The sequence below is a fragment of the Danio rerio genome, chromosome 4 (genome assembly GCF_049306965.1).
Source record: "Danio rerio strain Tuebingen ecotype United States chromosome 4, GRCz12tu, whole genome shotgun sequence".
In the NCBI taxonomy this organism is placed as follows: Eukaryota; Metazoa; Chordata; class Actinopteri; order Cypriniformes; family Danionidae; genus Danio; species Danio rerio.
In genome coordinates, this window is record NC_133179.1 from 72,047,501 (window position 1) to 72,068,132 (window position 20,632).

At 39.3% G+C, this 20,632-nt stretch overlaps 2 protein-coding genes across 8 annotated transcripts in view; both read right to left on the minus strand.

Annotated features, from left to right (window-relative positions):
- Positions 1-580, minus strand: part of kiaa0930 — a 29,218-nt gene extending 28,638 nt beyond the window's left edge. Inside the window, exon 1 of the mRNA NM_001327783.1 lies at positions 350-580. Coding sequence (NP_001314712.1) covers positions 350-491 — 142 coding nt within the window. The 5' untranslated portion in view covers positions 492-580. The remainder of the gene's footprint in view (positions 1-349) is intronic.
- A 6,956-nt stretch (positions 581-7,536) lies between these two features.
- large1 (LARGE xylosyl- and glucuronyltransferase 1) overlaps positions 7,537-20,632 on the minus strand; it is a 51,879-nt gene continuing 38,783 nt past the window's right edge. Inside the window, exons 13-17 of one of the 7 annotated variants that reach the window (XR_012401511.1) lie at positions 19,669-19,815; positions 18,414-18,609; positions 13,999-15,675; positions 13,706-13,825; positions 7,537-13,587 (exon numbers count right to left, since the gene is read on the minus strand). Coding sequence is in view for 2 of the 7 variants with exons in the window: in XM_005168584.6 (XP_005168641.1) it covers positions 15,478-15,675; positions 18,414-18,609; positions 19,669-19,815 (541 nt within the window). In the remaining 5 variants the exon portion in view is untranslated. 7 annotated transcript variants of the gene reach the window in all.

The following is a 20,632-nucleotide window of genomic DNA, read 5'->3' on the forward strand; positions in this document are numbered from 1 at the left end:
TAGATAGATAGATAAACATACAGACAGATAGATAAACAGATAGACAGACAGATAGATAGAATAACATACAGACAGATAGATAGATAAACAGATAGACAGATAAACAGATAGATAGACGGACAGACGCTCTGAGGAGACAAACACAGACCTATGACATCATCCCATGCGCGGGGCGTCGCGCCTCGTGAATAGTGATGTCATGAGGACAGCCGGTTAAAACAATAGCGGCTGACCGCAGCCTGATTCCCGTTTGACGGTTGTGTTGAAAAAATGACATAATAATATGCTGAATGTATAAATGAATGATGACCGCGACACCGCTGTAATGTTTACAGCTGAACGCACTGACCCAGTCCGCTGAGGTCCTGTCTGACGTTCAGGCGGTTCCGCTCGTCCGCGATGGCCTTCAGCATGTGCTGCAGGGACTCGTCCGGCTCGGCGGAATCATCGCTCTGGCCCGGTAGAGCTGCCATGATGCGCGCGGAGCTCATGACACGGTAGCGCCGCTCATCTCACGGTAACGCCGCAGACCCGCTCTCGACACACAACAACACGGGCACTTCCGTCAGCTGCCTCTGCGTCTCTGCCCGTGCTCGGCACATGACGTCATGCCGTAAGCGTCACTTAAAGGGATAGTTCACCTCAAAAAAAAAAAACATTTACTCACTATTTACTCACACTACAGTGGTTCTAAACCTTTATTAAGAGTTTACTTTTTACACAAGAGAAGACATATAGAGTACAGACAATGCATTGTGGGTATTTAGAACAAGGGAGTCTGACTCCTGTTGATCTCTGTTGATTCATCAGCAATAAACTGTAAGCGCTCACACTAGAAATAAAGAAGAAAACTGAGGTAAAGTTGGTTTTATAATCGCACATTCAGACTTTCTCCTTAATAATATCATTTCAGAAAAGTAGTATTTGCAATCTCTGAATAGAGAGATCATATAGCAGCCAATGACTAGCAAAGTAACTTCACGGTCAATTAAATAGCGCTAAAGTTGATTTGAATTGCTATTTCACACCCAATATTCAAAGAAATCAGCGTGGTAAACAATATAGAGACCATTAAATGACCACATGTGCGAATATAAACCCAACTTTACCTCAGTAAAAATCATATCTGGAACTGTTTTCTTGCAGTCTGAGCTCGTTGATGCCCATAGATATAAACACTAGATGTCGCCTGGTCTATTGTACGGAATGCGTCAATTGCGCCGCCATCTTGCTACAGGGTAGCGCTCCTTTGAAATGAATGCGCGACCAAGGTACAGTGGAGGACTGTGGCCATGCAAAGCCAGAGATATACACATATACACACATATCTATGATCGGGAGTTCTCCTGGATGTTAGTGTGTAATTTTTTTTTTCTAATTACGAAAATTATAATTTTACATCACTTTTCTACATTGATGGATCAGTGACCGCACGGGCATTCCTGACAAAAAGCTTGTGTTTGTGTGTACTGAAATGTACTATCCACCCTTCCTGTTAAATTTGATCTAATCATGTCCTGAAACACAGCTCCTCTCCTGCTTTCACTTCTCATACTGACGGAGGGAGCGATTCGTTTGTGAATGAATCCCCCGAACGACTCTTTCACTAACGTTAGCCGACAATAATACAAGTTTCTGGCAGAGCAGCATCTCGTTGTCATATTTCTTTTGCATTGTTTGCTGATTTTATTCAACAAAACTAGCATAAGCAGAGTGTTTAGTGCGAGTAGGAGCTGCTTTGCCTTATAGTGAATGCAGTAAGTGACTGTTATCATCAATAACGTTACCTGATTAGCACAAAAGTTCAGAACATACAAAAACAGAAAAAAAACTTAATGTTAACTATGAAATGTTCTGCGTTTGTGCTTTGTTTTCTTTGTTTGCTCGTTACTACACCCGTAGACAGCGCTAAAGTCCCGCATCTTCACGTAATAACACTGTCTTGACTAGTGCGGTTGAATGACGTTTGTCCTGGGAGCACTGTACCAATGTGGCGGCGCTATTGACGCATGTTCAGGGTCCCTATGCGATATCTAGTGTATATATCTGTGGCTATTTAGTTCTCTTTGACTCATTGGATAGAAACGCTGCTTTATTCACAAATGTTTTATGCAATATTCCAGTTTTTCGCATAAATCTAACTTGCATCTTTGGATGGAAACACAGCTAATGGTTTCCGGTTTCAAACATTTTTCTAAATATCTTCTTTTGTGCTCAACAGAAGAAAGAAACTCCCTTTAAAGGACACTTTCCTAGTAATTCTAACGCAAATATGGCTTATTTAAAAAAACAAGAGAATCATTTGCATGTTATTGTCTTTTGCTTTTCTCCTCTTCAGCGTTCAGTGATGTTTCCATTGATGCATTACTTTAAATTTTCATGAAGACAAATTTTTTTTATTTTAAATAAGTAAATAAAGATAAAATAGGGAACAAATCAGAAAGGGATAGTGATCCAAATGTCCAAGCAATCTCAAACAACACGCACTTAACATAATTTTTCATCTAAATACGGTTTTACAATAATAGTTCACTGCATGTACTGATGCATTGAATGAGTTTGGTATACATTAATAATAATTGATAATTGCATCCCGACAGAAAAATCCAGCCTAAACCAGCCTAAGCTGGTTTTGGCTGGTTGACCAGCCTGGTTTTAGAGGGGTTTTGGCCATTTCCAGGCTGGTTTCCAGCCTGGTCTTAGCTGGTCAGGCTGGGAGATGACCAGCTAAAACCAGCTTGACGAGCCTAGCCAGGCTGGGAGTCCAGCCAAAACCAGCTATCTCCAGCTTAAACCAGGCTGGTCAAGCTGGTTTTAACTGGATTTGGCTGGTCATTTTCCAGCCTGACCAGCTAAGACCAGGCTGGAAATGGCTGGAAACCAGCCTGAAAATGGCCAAAACCCCTTTAAAACCAGCCTGGTCAACCAGCTAAAACCAGCCAACCAGCCTAGGCTGGTCTAAGCTGGATTTTTTAGCAGGGATAACACGCTAGTAATTAAATAGTGCTAGTAATTACATATTGTAAGCTTTATGTTATTGACTGAGGATCTTAGTGGTCCTTTTTCATTATCTGCAATTGCATGTTTTCCCAGAAAGCGTCTGGAGGTGCATTTGAAGAGAAAACCTGCATGTTTCCTATTTGTTCAAAAATATCACCAAAGTGGCAGCCAAGCAGCCTTGCTTTACATGAACACTCATTTTCAGTCATTTTACAGCTCTTTATTCATTCATTTTATTTTCAGCTTAGTCCCTTTATTAATCCGGGGTCGCCACAGTGGAATAAACCGCCAACTTATCCAGCACATGTTTTACGCAGCAGATGCCCTTCCAGCTGCAACCCATCACACAGCTCTACAGTTTAAGCATTATTGAATCCATTCAGCCGATCTCCGGGTCTGGCGGGAGCACTTTTAGCTTAGCTTAGCATAAATCATTGATTTGGATTAGACCGTTAGCATCTTGCTAAAAAAAAAAAATGTTTAGATAATTTCCCCAATTAAAGCTTGATGCTTCTTTATTTACATTGTGCACTAAGATACTGAAATATATTCATTTTTAGGCTAGGAACTATCAGCTCATTCTGCCGACCTGTCAATATCAGGGTGTAAAAATGAGGGATACCAGCCACATTCACATTTAAGAGTAAGAGGCGTCCTCTACATATGTGTATAACGAGGATCTGCCCTTTGATAATGTTTAATGCCACCCTTCATAAAAGGATTAAAAATATAAAGTAGCTACAATATAATAGGTAATGAGGACTTATATTACTGCTGTAAGATGAAATAAATTCAACCATCCCTGATCCTTGTTTTAAACGCAGATAGGCGGGACATTTTTTCATTGTGTGTAGGAGTGTTGGTGGTACAAACAGTTTGGGTGGAGGTGTACAGGGAAGAATTATTCGCCCCCCTGTTTATTTTTTCTCCAATTTCAAGTTGTATAATGATGGTTTGTTCTGTAGACTATTGAAAAAAAATAGCTTAAAGGGGCTAATAATATTAACCTTAAAATGATGTTTAAAAAATTAAAAACTGCTTTTATTCTAGCCGAAATAAAACAAATCAGACTTTCTCCAGAAGAACAAATATTATCAGACATACTGTGAACGTTTCCTGAATCTGTTCAACATCATTTGGGAAACGTTTAAACAAGATATAATAATTCCAAGGGGGCGAATAGTTCTGACTTCACCTGTAAGTCACAATTTATTTCCATTTCAATTGCTTTATGTCCTGGATTATGTTTATTGAATATGTATGAAGACATTTTTCTACTAAAGCAAGAGAATTGATTGGTTTATGTTTAAATCAAGCAAGGCGTTGTATTGCTTTATCTTGGAAACATGTTAAATCGCCCCTCCATTGGACTTTTGGTTGAGAAACTTAACATGTTTGGCTCTTGAAAAGCTCGAAAATAAGAAAAAACCCTCTGAATTTTGTGATATCTGAGAAGGTGCTTTTGTGAAAAATCTGAATAAAAAAAAAAACAAGTCTGAAGTTGTGGAATGGTAACTGGTGCTTGATTAGAATTTTTTAAATTTAATTTAAATGTATTTATTTTAACATTATTATTATTATTATTATTATTATTATTATAAATTTTTCAATAAGGATTATTATTTAATTGAGATTTTTCCCTAAACCTGTCTGGGGAAAGTTTTGGGTATTGGAAACCCTGAAAAAAAAAAACTCAACATACAGAAAAATATAAAAAAATAAAAAATATAAAAAAATATACAGCTGAAAGGAGCTAATAATATTGACCTTAAAATAGTGCTTAAAAAATTAAAAACTGCTTTTATTCTAGCCGAAATAAAACAAATAAGACTTTCTCCAGAAGAAAAAATATTATCAGACATACTGTGAACATTTCCTGAATCTGTTCAACATCATTTGGGAAATATTTAAAGCAGAAAAAGGAGAAACTTTAACTGTTTATACAGGATATGGAAAAAATATTCATGGGACATGGCAAGATAGAAGGGTAAAACACACGAGAATCCCAGAGGGTTAACAGGAACGCTTTCTGGAGAAACTTTGTTGCTATACCATGGCTGCAGCAGGCGTGCAGTGATATTATGAAGTGCCAGAAAATAGTCCCCAGCTAGATAAAATCACTGCGTAAGAGCATTAAAAACATAAAATAACAACTTTTCATTTTCCGTCAGTCTTAGTAAACAAAGTACAGAAGAGCCCAGCTTTAAAAAAAACTTTTTTTTTTTTTGAGCTAGATGCTAATGATCTAATCCAATTCAATGATTTATGCTAAGCTAAGCTAAAAAGTGCTCCCGCCAGAAATAGATTAGCTGAATGTATTCAAAAATGGTCAACTTTAAGTCTTTTTGGCCTATTAGGCTGTAAAATAACCTATTTGGAGTGCTTTTTAAGAGACATGTGAAAATGATGACTATATGAAACGCATTTATTTACAGTTTACCACTGTTATTCTGGACGAGTGGCTGTTTATATTCATATTAAACCAACATAAGTCAGTCGGCTCATGTGCACATACAGCTCAACCTCAAAAATATTTTGAATATGAACTCGATGAATGCTCAAAATATCTGTGTGAAGTGTGCGTTTACAGAAAAACACAGCACGTCAGAACATTTCAGCACTTTATTCAGTACAGTACTGCCGAACGGACGGCTTCCAGCTGAATGAACAGCAAACTGGATGGTTGGAACCGAATATCCTTCAAACGATTCGACTTCAGAAAAGGTCATGACGCATGAATCGTCTCATATGCTGGTTTTACCGCCTACGAACAGAAAATACAGGAGCCTGGGGCTAGTTGTCACAGTTATTTCCTCGTAATTTAAATGAAATGCTGTATTTTTAGGCCATGTCCACAGGTAAACGAGTATAATTCTCCTTGCCTTTGTTTAGACATGTATGTACTTCAACATGAACATGCTAGGGTCGCATCGAATGCAGATAAAGTATTTGCGCGACTAAGTTACAAAGACAATGCTAATGTGCAAACTGGCAACCGCAAGACAAATGTGAATCAAGTGTCCAGAATTGTTAACACGGCGTCTTAAGTATGAACAGGGTTTAATTGAGTTTTTAATGTGTATTTAATAAGTTTGACTTGAGTTGAACTGAAGTTCGACTGCTCGACTCGAGCTGAAAGTTCCTGTGAGATGAGAAACATCCCGTGAGTAAACCAGAGCTAGTGACTGATGTTCTGCAGCGAAGCCCACATTAGAATGAAGCCGTGTCGGCCAATCAGAAAGGAGAAATCAGCACACATGCTTATGTCACTAATCAAAACCTCCGGCTTTAGTTTCCAACGCAATTTCACGGCAATTCGTAACTTTTTGCTTTAGTGGCTAATTCATATGAATTCGTACGATCTAATTCGTACAATTTTCTCGTCACCCAATGACAGTTGGGTTTAGGGGTGGGGTTGGGTGCCACGCCTCCTTTTTAAAATCGTACATTTTCGTTCGACTGAACTTGTACAAATTCGTACGAAATAGCCACTAAACTGACAAAACGTAAAATGCTTACGTTTCCTCGTGAGATCAGGCTGGAGTTTCTGAAAGATGCAGTTTCAGTCACTTGATATCGCATTTTCCGGCGACACTGTGGCTCACTGTAGCAAGATGGTCGCTGGTTCGAGTCCTGGCTTGGCCAGTTGGCATTTCCATGTGGAGTTTGCATGCTCTCCCTGTGTTGGCGTGGCGTGGTGCTCCGGTTTCCCCCACAGTCCTAACACACGCGCTATAGGCGAATTGAATGAGGTAAATTGGCTGTAGTGTGTGTGAATAAGTGTGTGTGGGTGATGGGTTGCATCTGGAAGGGCATCCGCTGTGTAAAACATATGCTGGAATAGTTGTCGGTTCCTTCCACAGTGGCAACCTCTGATAAATAATGAACTAAGCCAAAGAAAAATGAATAAATACTATATTTTCGTGTCGACGTAGCTGGCATTTAGTGTTGAGTCCCGAGTTCAAGTCCCGGCTCGCAGATCTTTGTCAATTGCGCCCTCCCCCTTTTGATCACACTTCGCTTACTGTCTATATACTGTTACATCCCAATAAAGTCAAAACCACCCATAAAATAAATAAATAAAAATGTTTAATTTTAATAATACACATTTAATTGACGTGTAAATCTTTACAATTCAATACTCTTGAAAAGGCATTTAAGTCTGCGTGACTTTGATTTCAGTATGTCGATGTACTTCCGAGATTAAAAGAAATATACTGAGTAGGGGGCGGGGCGTTCTTTTTGAGCATCATTCTCTCATAGCAAACTAACGGTAAGAGGGGCGTGGCTAAGAATATTGTCATCAAACTGACAGAAGCCCCGCCCTCCTAAATGCAGAAGCAAATGCTCAGATTTAGGTTGAAGATTACAAAAACAAACGCGAGCTAGCAAAAAACAAAATAAACGTCGTAAATTGTAAATACAATGTAATTTGCGTTTCATGCAAGTTTAAAAACTGGATCCAAACAACTCCTTGGACAGTACTAGCGAACATCTTTCTCCAGGTTTATGGACAAAAAATAAAATACAAAACTCACTCTGAGAAATATTTACTAGTACAAAAACAGACGTCTGTGACAACTAGCCCAGGTTGTCTATAATAGACTCTTGATTATGAGCAGCACACATTCATTGGGTTCCTTTCACAGATTATTTTCATCAGGGGTTCGTTCTTCGTGCGTGGATTACTCCGATAGCTGGATCTGATGTTCGAAAATTTGACGTTTCGTTCTTCAAATCTCACTCTGGAGTTGTCAACAAGGCCACAGGTCTGTGAGCTCAAACTTAGGTTTCCTGGCGGCTGAACTATCATAGTACGATGCATCGTTTGGGAGAAGAGCGATGTAGTGACGAGTGTTTCCCAAAACCCATAGTTTCTCTGTCGAAGATCCATCGTTTAAACCACGTTAGTTATAACGAAAAACACCCAAAATGATGATCTAAACCGGGTGGTAACAACTTTTTTAGAGAAGAACCCATAATTTAAATTATTTAAATTATGCGCAAATTATATTATTTTACACGCACACACATTTAAAAAAAAAAAATTTGTTTTGGTAAAAACAATCATTCATTTTCCATATTAACTAAAATATATGCAAACAACACACATATAGGGCCTGTGTTTCCTTTACTAATATTATTGAGAACAATACACATAAAATCGCTCAGCGAACAGGTATTCTAATCTCATATACAAATCGTCACGTTAATGGTTTTAATTTATATAGGTGTTAAGAAATAAAAAATATATAACTGTAAGTAGTCTATTTTAGTAGTCTACTTTTAAAACTGACGCATTCAAACCACGGCAGAAATGTTCTAGCATGGGCCCAATACAGTTCATATACAAATAGCTCAAGCTATTATAAATTAAAACCTATAATGTAACCTATATATTTTTGTTTTCACGAGCTTTAGAGACGTAACGTAAATTCCGCTTTCCATAGATCACCTAAAGCTTTCGTCATGAGCCACGGCTGTTCAAAATGACATCAAAGTTTTCAAAGTGCACTACGAAGGGAGCACAATTGTGAATATGAAGATCGCTAAAACTGAACTGTAAAAATACTTTGAAAGCAAATTTCACCTAAGAGAGATGACCTTAATGGCTTTTTTTTATTTTAAATAATTCAGAGTTTAAATGTTAGAATGTTTGAAACGAATAGGGCATAGGGGGATAACTGGAAATAGAACACAGCCAGGAGCTTTGCTTCTAACTACAGCTCTAGAGGTCTGGTTGCAATCGTACAAGTTTGCGAATGTTCGTTGGAACGACGGATTTGGGAAACACCAAATTAACAAACTACGTTTGTAACGATGGAACTTGCAACCTTAGTCAGCTAACGATGGTTTTCGGTAATGCACCCCTGCTCGGTAGCAGCTTATTTCATGTAAACAGGATTAGATTGAATTATTTAAAAAACAAAGGCGATATTAAAAATCTGTACCAACAACTGATATTTTCTGTATTCAATCGGCGAAAATAAATATATTATAAAATTATTTTAGTAAAAAAACAAATGTGAGTTTTTAAACAAAAAAAAAATTATTAAAAACAATGTAATCTACACTCTGCGAAACTGTCGGGCTGTGGAACCTTTTCAAAACAGAAGATTTGTGTACCATTTAGTGACTGACATGTACACTTTAGCTACTGATATATACAGAGGGTGCGGGAAGTATTCAGACCCCCTTAAATGTTTCACTCTTTGTTATATTGCAGCAATTTCCTAAAATCATTTCTTTACTCATCAATGTGCACACAGCACCCCATATTGACAAAAAAAAAAAAACACAGAACTGTTGACATTTCTGCAGATTTATTAAAACAGACAAACTGAAATATCACATGGTGCTAAGTATTCATATCCTCTGTTCAGTATTTAGCAGAAGCAGCCTTTTGATCTAACAGTCGTGAGTCTTTTTGGAAAAGATGAAACAGATTTTTCACACCAGGATATGGGGATCCTCTCCAGATCTGTCAGATTGGATGGTAAAGCTCGATTGGGTTTAGATCAGGGCTTTGGCTGGGCCATTCAAGAGCAGTCACGGAGTTGTTGTGAAGCCACTCCTTCGTTATTGTAGCTGTGTTCTCAGGGTCATTATCTTGTTGAGAGGTAAACCTTCATCCCAGAACAGTACCCGAGTTAAATATGCGAGCCTGAAGGGTCTGAATACTTACGTTTCTTTTTTGATAAATCTGTAAAAATGTCAACAATTCTGTGTTTTTCCGTCAACATGGGCTGCTGTGTGGACATGAATAAGGAATGAAATGAAGTTGCAATATAACAACGAGTGAAAAAATGAAGGAGGTCTAAACGCTTTCTGTGCCCACTGTACTTTTAAGGCATCGATATAGATACAAGATTTTAGATACAATCGCAAACGCTGAAAAGGAAGAGCCCCAGCTTTAGAACGATTTCTGAGAGCGAATGATAATAAGTACGGCCGATATTCTTAACGACATTTTTGTGAAGAAATACTTACACAATTAAGCTCATATGGGGTTATTTGAAGACATTTCTCAAATATCAAAACGTTTTTTTTTTTGACGCAAAACTAAATTAAATAGCCAAACGTAAATAATTACGCAAAGAAAAATCGACTTTAAAGGTAACAAACTAAATACATAAATACCTATTCCTCTTGTAAAGCCCGTACAGCCTACAATAAACGTTGGAAAGTGCTTACATAAATAAAACGTTTCGTTTAACGATATTACAAAGTTTGTCGTTTTGCTCACATGGCTGCTAATTGAATAACAATAAGATATTGTCTTGGTTCCAGCCAATCACAGCATTGCGGATTCTGATTTTGAGACTTGAAAGAATACAACAAACTTGAGTGCACGTAATAATCTCCAAATCACCTTTGAACAAATCAAATTGGCCAGAGATTAGCCAGCTATCAACGATTTCGTTTTAACGACGCACGAAGAACGAACCCCACATCACATTTGACTCAAAACACACTCCAAGCGTAAATGTAAACAAAACACTTCTTCAAAATATGATAGCTTAGCTTTGCCGAAAAGGTGCTCTATAGGACATTAGCATGATCTGGGCTAATAAAATAAGACGGCAAAGCCGCAGTCCTGTCTGGTGAGGTCAGCTGATGAAGATGATCTCGCAGGCTTAGTGATGCACACACAGGACACCCAACTAAAAAGCCCCTCACAGAATAAAGCGTCTAATTATTGTGTACAAACATTTCGCGAGTTCACAAAAGAAGTCACAATCAGAAACGGAATAAACGTCAGTCTACGACAGGAAACGTTTTAGAAACGCATGGCAAACAAACTAACACATAGACGTCTCCTGTCAGAGTGGCGAGAAAAGGCAAAAATATCATCAGCCTGAGTCGGACATGTTGCTTTGCTGATAAGCTGAGAGTAGCCATCACACTCTTGACGATGAGTCTGTTAATTAAGCCAGTAATCAAATGCATAAGATAGTTAGTGTGATGCTGCCCTCTAGTGGAGAACGACGGTCAGTGACTCTTCAGTTCACCCAAAAATTTAAATTCTGTCATCGTTTACTCATCCTCCGCCTGTTCAACATTTTCCTTCTTCTGCTGAACACAAATGGAGATATTCTGAGGAATGCTGGACATTGACTACAATAGTATTTTAATCTTGTTTTGGAAAACGAAACTCGTAAACCACTGGAGTGCGAGTAAATGATGAGGACATTTTCATTTGTGGGTGAACTGTCGCTTTGAATAACCATCTTCAACATGTCGATGAAGTGTTCACTTTGGCCTCTCGTTACGTATTATTGCCAGTCCGATAAATGAAGATCCCTGTTTATAACACTGTTCACATCTGCACTGAAAATGAACGTGTTTACAACTACTTCACAACAACCTCTGCAACACTGAGATTAAAACCTTGAATCCAGAGAACAAGACAGACAGATACAAATATATATATATATATATATATACAGATTGTTGGAAAGAAAAGAACAGATCAATGAAATCTCACGACAAATTCGTAACTTTTTATTTTAGTGGCTAATTAGTATTAATTTGTACGACATTTTAGCGTGATTAGCTCATCCCCTAATGAAGTCTGGCTTTTGGGGTGGTGTTCGGGACACGCCTACTTTTAAAAATTGTACGCTTTCGTACATATAAAGTCGTATGAATTTAAACGAATTAGCCACTTTTGAGTTATGTTCCTTGTGAGATCAAGCTAGAACAGACATATAGGCAGAAAGCTGCTTTCCAATGCACCGTACGGCTCGCTTCGGTTCAGTTTCCATCGCAGTTCATTAGCGCTTACAGTGGGTGGGATTATCAATATAGTTGCGACGCTTCTACTAACGTGACTTCCTGAAAAACATTTCCATTCTGGGTCGTCCCATTCGCTACCAACTACAAATCTATGGACCTCTTCTACTGGCCAAAATTGCACGATTAATCGTTAAAGATCACGATCTCGATTTCTACGATTTTGTATTCATTGTATTTTCAAGGTCAGGAGAGATGCGTGATATAATATACATTCGTAAATGCAATATAAGTTTACGTCACACACTAAAATGTCATGTGAATGAAACATGTTCCATTCAAACCGAAAATCATAGTGGAATATTCCGTGGAGTCTTGTATTCTAACAAAACCAACGTTTAGTGAAAGGGAGTTTTGGCAAAGGACTGGGATTGATTATCGCTGTAAAAAGGCAGAGTTGTAAATAACGTTCAGTTTGTTGCAAAGATTGATCGTTTCATTTCGCAAGACCTCAATAATGAGCCACGGTCGTAGTATTTATGATTTGCATGCGTGTTTTTGTTTATAAAGTGATGGTTCAACAATGAAATGAGCTAGTTATTGCTAATGCTAATTATATTGCTAATGCTAATTATTTAAATATAGAGGATTTGGTATCTCGTAGTGGAAAAGCCTCCAAAAAGTGAGCCGTACTGAACCATGCAGTGGAAAAGTGACGTAAGGTGCCGTTCACACATCGCATCTAAACACAATATTGCGTAACGTTTCTTTCACCAATTTTAATACGCTTTGCAGTCGTGCGGCGCGATAACACACTGACAAACCCCTGCTGCAGCTCTGATACAAGTTTTATTTATAGAGAAAATGAAAAAGCACTGCAGTGTTTACGTGGGCTGCGTTTGTCTGAGGTAATTAGTCGGTGGTTATTACTGAAATGTTTATTATCAAAGTATAAAGCTGATTGGTTAGTTTTAGTCACATGACTCGCAAGGTGCTTGTGGAAAAGTTAAGATGTTTTCGCAATGTGTGAACGTTCCCTTAAGACCCCGGTATACTTTAAACTAAATTTAGACAGCCAGATGTGACAGAGATAGACAGAGGGAAACAGGCAGAGGCAGTGAAATATAAAGAGAGAGACAATGATAGAAAAATACTGTTAGACGACTTGGTAAAAAGAGAATACAGACAGATGTGTGTTGAAGACACTATATAGAGATATAGTTAGATTGTCAAACAGACAAATACTGCTGCACAAAGACAAAAAGGGCCAGGATACAAATCAAAACATTGAAAGATTGTTCAGCAGACAATAATAGGGGAGATTAAAAACAGACAGAAGCAGAGAGACAGGCAGAGCGAGAGGTTGACAGGCAGTAGACAGATTCTAGAGCTGAGGTGAGAAATCGCTGAGTAATCGATTCTGAGATCTTCAAAATGCATCGCTGTTCTCTCTTGAATCGATTCTGAGCTTAGTTTAACAGCAGGTGGCGCTGTTTGCTTTAGAAAACAGTGGTACTCGGCTTGCATCTAATTCCTTACGAATACCACTTGAACCTACAATAACCATTACAATAATATACCATTTACGATGTTTACGTCAATTATGAGACATAAGTTAACTAGCATAACTCGATGAAAGCACAAGAACGCCCCTTCCTATTACAAACTAGCCTAGAGTGCCATCTGCCGATCAAAACTAGCCTAGAGCGTTGTCTGCAGTTCAAAACAAGCCTAGAGCGCCATCTGCCGATCAAAACTAGCCTAGAGCGCTGTCTGCTGTTCAAAACAAGCCTAGAGCGACATCTGCCGTTCAAAACTAGCCTAGAGTGCCATCTGCTGATCAAAACTAGCCTAGAGTTCTGTCTGCTGCTCAAAACTAGCCTAGAGCGCCATCTGCTTTTATAACTAGCCTAGAGCGCATCTGTTGTTGAAAACTAACCTAACACTCCATGTACTGTTAAAAACAAGCCTAGAGCGCCATCTGCTGTTCAAAACAAGCCTAGAGCACCATCTGCTGTTCAAAACAAGCCTAGAGCGCCATCTGCTGTTCAAAACAAGCCTAGAGCGCCATCTGCTGTTCAAAATTAGCCTAGAGCGCCATCTGCTGTTCAGAACTAGCCTAGAGTGCGTCTGCTGTTCAAAACTAGCCTAGAGCGCCATCTGCTTTTTTAACTAGCCTAGAGCGCATCTGTTGTTGAAAACTAACCTAACGCTCAATGTGCTATTAAAAACAAGCCTAGAGTGCCATCTGCTGTTCAATACAAGCCTAGAGTGCCATCTGCTGTTCAATACAAGCCTAGAGCGCCATCTGCTGTTCAAAACAAGCCTAGAGTTCTGTCTGCTGTTCAAAACTAGCCTAGAGCGCCATCTGCTGTTCAGAACTAGCCTAGAGTGCGTCTGCTGTTCAAAACTAGCCTAGAGCGCCATCTGCTTTTTTAAGTAGCCTAGAGCGCATCTGTTGTTGAAAACTAACCTAACGCTCAATGTGCTATTAAAAACAAGCCTAGAGTGCCATCTGCTGTTCAATACAAGCCTAGAGCGACATCTGTCGTTGAAAACAAGCCTAGAGCGCCCTCTGCTATTCAAAACTAGCCTAGAGCGCTGTCTGCTGTTCAAAACAAGCCTAGAGCGTCAAAACTAGCCTGGAGCACCATCTGCTGTTAAAAATGAGCCCAGATCACTATCTGCTGTTCAAAAGTAGCCCAGAGCGCCATCTGCTGTTATAACTAGTCTAGAGCGCCATCTGCTGTTCAAAACAAGCCTAGAGCGCCATCTGCTGTTATAACTAGTCTAGAGCGCCATCTGCTGTTCAAAACAAGCCTAGAGCGCCATCTGCTGCTCAAAACAAGCCTAGAGCGCCCTCTGCTGTTCAAATCTAGCCTAGAGCGCCATCTGCTTTTATAACTAGCCTAGAGCGCAGCTGTTGTTGAAAACTAACCTAACGCTCCATCTGCTATTATAACCAGTCTAGAGCACCATCTTTTGTTATAACTAGTCTAGAGCGCCATCTGCTTTTCAAAACTAGCCTAGAGCACCATCTGCTGTTATAACTAGTCTAGAGCGCCATCTGCTGTTCAAAACAAGCCTAGAGCATCATAGCTAGCCTGGAGCACCATTTGGTGTTCAAAACAAGCCAAGAGCGCCATCTGCTGTTAAAAACTAGTCTAGAGTGCCATCTGTCGTTCAAAACTAGTCTAGAGAGCCATCTGCTGTTATAACTAGCCTAGAGCGCTATCTGCTGTTAAAAACTAGCCTAGAGCGCCATCTGCTGTTAAAAACTAGTCTAGAGCGCCATCTGCTGTTAAAAACTAGCCTAGAGCGCCATCTGCTTTTATAACTAGCCTAGAGTGCCATCTGCTGTTCAAAACCAGCATCTAGAATTTATTCTAGAGAGAATGGCGATGCACTCTAAAAAAATGAACGCAGCAGCGATTCTCCTGGGATTTTTCGCCACATCTCTAACAGATTCAAGGCTTTAATCTAAATGGCATCAGTGTTGTTTCCACCATCATCATGTATTCAGAACGCTCACCTTCTCCCAAAAGTTCATCAGTGACTTCTACTCAGCAGTGTAAGTTCTCTGCGGCGCTGCTATAAACGTGTCCTCAGATCCCTGAATGAATGGATGATCACGAGCCGTGCCTCCTGTTGACCCTGCAGTCTCAGTTTGGGCTGTCTCACGCTGCTCCGTGAGCAGCTCAACCGCAGACGCTTCATTGGTTTTCAGGTCCGAGCGCTCGGCTAGCTGTTGTTGTCCACTGTCATGTATTTGAGCGCAGCGAAGCCGTAGCGTCTAGACATGTTCTGCTGAAACTCCTCCTTCAGCGTCTTCAGGCAAGCGCGGTACTGTTTGTTCGAGCGAAACTTGGTGATGTCGAAACTGGGCGCGTGCGGCATGTGGATCATGTAGGCATTGGGCAGAACCACGAACTCATACTCCTGAAAATACACAACGCTGTTAGCTGAAACATCAATGGTAATGCTTTACTTGAAGGGTGTTCATGAGCATATTATACATGCTGAAGACAAACGCCATTAAAGGTCCCGTGAAGTGCTTTTGAAATGTGCATTTTTATTGGATGTTTGACGTAAACGAAACACGAAGAGAGGGCGGGACATAGTGTAGCCCCTCCCCTTTTCATAAAACAGCCAATAACATTTTGCTTTATAACCATTCTGCCAGTGAGAGTGGTTGAGCTCAAGCAAATCGAAAGGGGGCGGGGCATGTCAGACACTAAAGAGCATCTGATTGGTCAGAATATTTGATGACAAACTAAAGTACGAGGTGACGTGAAAAAAAATTGTTGGTCAATCTAGGCGGACGTGACAAACTAGACGCCTTACATGTATATATCAGGTTTATATCTTCTAAACGTGAACATTGTTACGGTTTTGGTCCGCACTAGCTTCTAGATATCCTAAACACTAACAATACTGATACTAACATCTAAAATTTTATTTTAATTTCATGGGACCTTTAAGCGTCATTCGCTCAGCTATGCCATTTTAAATGCAACGATGACATTGTTCGAGATGTCTTTATTATGAGAACTTGACATTATCAACATACCTTGTCATAAACCTGTCATAAACATGATTGTCATGAGGCCATTATTATTGTGTCATTATTATTATTATAAAAGTGTTAATATTATCGTTCTTGACCAAACCCTAGCTATAGTCGTGCAAAATGAATCTGTCGATAAAATCAAATGTCGTCACCAATGGCGTAGTGATTAGTGCGTTTCTCTACTGTCCCATAAATTAACGGTAAAAGCTCCGAAATGTAATTATAAAAAAGTAATTAAATAATGACGCAGCAATAAAATTATTTGACACTTAGGCCTTGTTCACACCGAACACGCTTTGTGTGTTGAGAGGCGCCTTTTTTGAATAGATTTCTAATGGGCGTGAGTGTTTTGCGCATATTTTAACCGCCTGCTGCACCTCCCATTTTTGTTGGTGCGCTCTGTGTGCCTGCAGTTGAAAGAAGTCAACTCCGTACAGACAAAATGAATTACATCAGTTGCGTCTTTTTTATTCTCCAATCGATTGAAAGCAGAGGCGGGGTTACTCCTGAGGTGACTTGAGTGTTTGGCTGCATCCGAAACCGCCGACTACTCAGTAGGTACTGCATTTGAATTTAAACGAACTACTCGAGCGCTAGAAAAGTACGCTCTATACAGTATGAATGTGAAAAGTATGAATGGAATTCGGACGTACTACATCCACCATTTTGTCATGGTCACGTGCCCTACCAGCGTCAGTTGCGTCGCTTAACTTCCATTCATGAATTCTCTCGCGGGGCATTATGGGACAGCGCAGCGTGCATGAGATGCGCACTTCAGAATCTCGCCGGAAATAGTAAGTCACCCGGGTACTTCTCGCATACTGATTTTCCAATTCTATGACGGACATACTACTCGGCTCGCATACTGATTTTAGCGTACTATACAGTATGGAAGTATGCGGTTTCGTATGCAGCGTTTGTTGTCAAGACGACTACAGAGATTTTTTGGAGGAGAGACCAATGGTCGCTGTTTTGAATTATCAGTAGCCGTATGACTTAACAAATCTTGAATATCACAATATTATTAAATATTACAATATCATCAGCAGTGCTCGTGCACAATACACAGCCGTTCAGTCATTGCGTTTTTGGGTGAACTATCCATTTTAAGTAGTAGTAAATAAATCATCCAATCAGTGGTTCTCGAACTTTTTTCACCAAGTACCAACTCAGAAAAAAAATTGTCTCTCCAAGTACCACCATAATGACCAGTGTTAAAATAAAGTAGCGTAGTTGGCCAAATTAAGCAGCTGCAGCACTGCACAGTTCGAAAACGAGGCAAAGTCATATTCATTCAACGAAATATGAAGCTGATCAGTCGTTCTTGTTACGTGAAGTTGCTTTCAACTGGGGACACCTGGAATACGCAAGCGCGTCGTGCTGCAGTTCTTACTCATTTTGCTAGCCTGTGGGTTAAATTTAGGCACTCAAGTGACCGAGACGTAACAAAAGAATACGGTCATTTTTCAAAATAAAAGTTTTTTCAAAATAAATGATCGTTCCGACTCAGATTATGAATAAAAATTATTATGAAATAATGAATGATTTTTTGTGCGGCCGGGTACCAATTGATTGGTGCCGGAATGTGGCCCGAGGGATGGCGACCATTGCTCTAGCTCGTACAGTATCTGCTCTGCGAACACCACGCACCTCTTTTTCTAGTTCTGCGCCAATTGATTTGATTGATTAGAGAGCAGCCACTGCTGATGACATTGGTGTTATCGTATGCACCAAATGATTAAATGTGTATAAATTTTTTGGTTTCGTTACTCAGTGATTCCTCCACGTACCACTAGGAGTAGGCCCTACCACAGTTTGAGAACCACTAATCTAAGTAATTCATCGAACCATCGAAACGTTACTGAGAATACCAGAGAGTGGAATGAAAAAAGTTATAATTTTACTAACAATTAAAGTTGCTTTTTTAATACAATTTACATCCGTAACAATTAAAGTCAACTAAGAAGTTAGCACAGCTAAAGGCAAACTCTTTGTTTCTCTCGGTTTTATTCATACTAACAACTTTTGAGAAGACCTCCGGAGTGGCGTCTGCAATACTAATGTGGAAACTAAAGACTTCAACATCCAATTGAAATGCAAGTGTTACCTGAGCGTCCAGCTCCATGATGTGCGCTACTTTATTCCAGCCGAAGCCCACGAAGCGGCGGTCGTACTCTGGGCTTTCCCGCCTCACCATCACGTACGGCTCAAAGTCCGCTTCCCACTGAACGCGGTACGGTGTCGTGGCAGTTCTCCATTTGGCGAAGTCTGTCGGAGCGTGACCTTTCGTCCACACGTGATATCTGTGGACGAGAAAACGATCAATAAATGAGAGAGGAATTAGGAGCTTACTGTTACTTCAGCTTCTTTATCTATGTCACGGCAAACTAAACGGATAACAATTCATAAATATTACTAGATCTATAACAACTGAAGACATCGACAGTAATAAATAACGCATAAAATAAGATCGAAATCTAAAATAGATTTACTTTTGATACAAATTCGGCCATTTAAAAAAGATTTCCTTTTTCCTTTGTCTAATGATGTTATGAGAGCTGTTTTAACATTACGTTATGATTGAATCGCAGTTGAATCGTAGTTTCATAACCACCAGGAATTGTTCATGGGCCGATGAAATGACCGCATTGAATAGTCTATAATGGTCCTAATGTATTTCCTGTTTTAGTTTTTCATATCCAAAAATGTCCACATATTGAAAATAAATATATGTCAGCTGTGTCGATATTAGTTACGACTGAATCGCCTCGTTACAGGAACTGTTCATGTGCCAATGATATCACCATATTGAAATAGACTACTATAGAGAAGTTTGTAGACTCTAAGAGAAATTGACATTAATTTCCAAAAACTGACTCGTATGACTGGTCCCATATTGGTTTGTTCAATCTCGTTCACACATACTCTGCTGAGTCCTGACAACTCTAAGTGAGCATTACAGAGCGTTTGCCTTGCCAAGCCTAGTGATGGGCAAAGCGAGGCTTCATGAAACACTGAAACAGTTGAGGCAAATGTGTTGAAGCTTCGAAATGATTTGAAATGTGTCTCTACAGTGACACCTAGTGGCCATTTTTTATGTATTGCTCTGGAATAGCTCCAGCAAGGAAACAGTTTGTTAATATTACCTATAGACCATTTTGATGGATGTAAACGAAAACTGTTTATGGGCCAATGATATCACCATATTAAAATGGACTACTATAGAGAAGTTTGTAGACTCCTATGCGAAATTGACATATTATTTTCCAAAAACTGACTCGTATGACTGGTCCCATATTACTTTGTTTAATCAAATAACAGAAATAAACAGACTCAAGTCTCGTAGATCTGCAGTTTTTGACCTGAATGTGAACAGGGTGCCCATGTCCAGCTGCGACAGGAGCTCTGCTTTAGATTTGGGGAAGGAGAGCCGATAGCGAAGCGTTTCAAACGCCGGAACCACCAAAGCCTTCTTAGTGTTTCCCATATCAAGCTGGAACACAGATTTCCTGAAACAGAAATAAGATGGATTTAATCGTGAAACGTTTTTTTTTTTAAAGATGTTTTGTTAAAATGGTGAAAAAAAATAGTTGAAAATAAAAGTTTTTCTCCACCTGCACAACAAAAAAAATTTTTTCTTACGTTTATATTTCGAGTTTATCTCATTTTTAATCCAGATGTCAAAAAATTCTAAAATCAAGAAGCATTTTCTAGACGAGCAGAATTTGATGTATTGTTTTCAGAAATAATGTTAAAATATGTGTTGAGTTTTCCTTAAAACAAGCTAAATAATTGGCTATTTGTCACAATGCTATCCAGCCTGTGCAGATTGCTGAAGAACTACACATCTGGCACTATATGAAATAAAACTCCCAGAGGTCTTTGCACTCACACAACAGTCCCTGATTCCCCCTGATTACACATACAGAGCTGGAAGCTCATGATGGACTGATTACCAGGACTTTAAAAACACCTCGTTCACACATACTCTGCTGAGTCTTGACAACTCTAAGTGAGCAATACAAAGCGTTTGCCTAGTGATGGGCAAAGCGAGGCTTCATGAAACACTGAAACAGTTGAGGCAAATGTGTCGAAGCTTCGATTTGAAACTCGTCTCTACAGTGACACCTAGTGGCCTAGTAGTTTATTAATATTACCTATAGACCATTTTGATGGATGTAAACGAAACACAGTGGTCCCAGCGTATTTCCTGTTTTACATTTTTAATTTCTATAGTTTCCGAGAATCCAAAAAGAGCTTCATGTTGATAAATAATGTTGCGAGAGCTCTTTGAACATTAAGTTATGATTGAAATGCCTCTTGTTA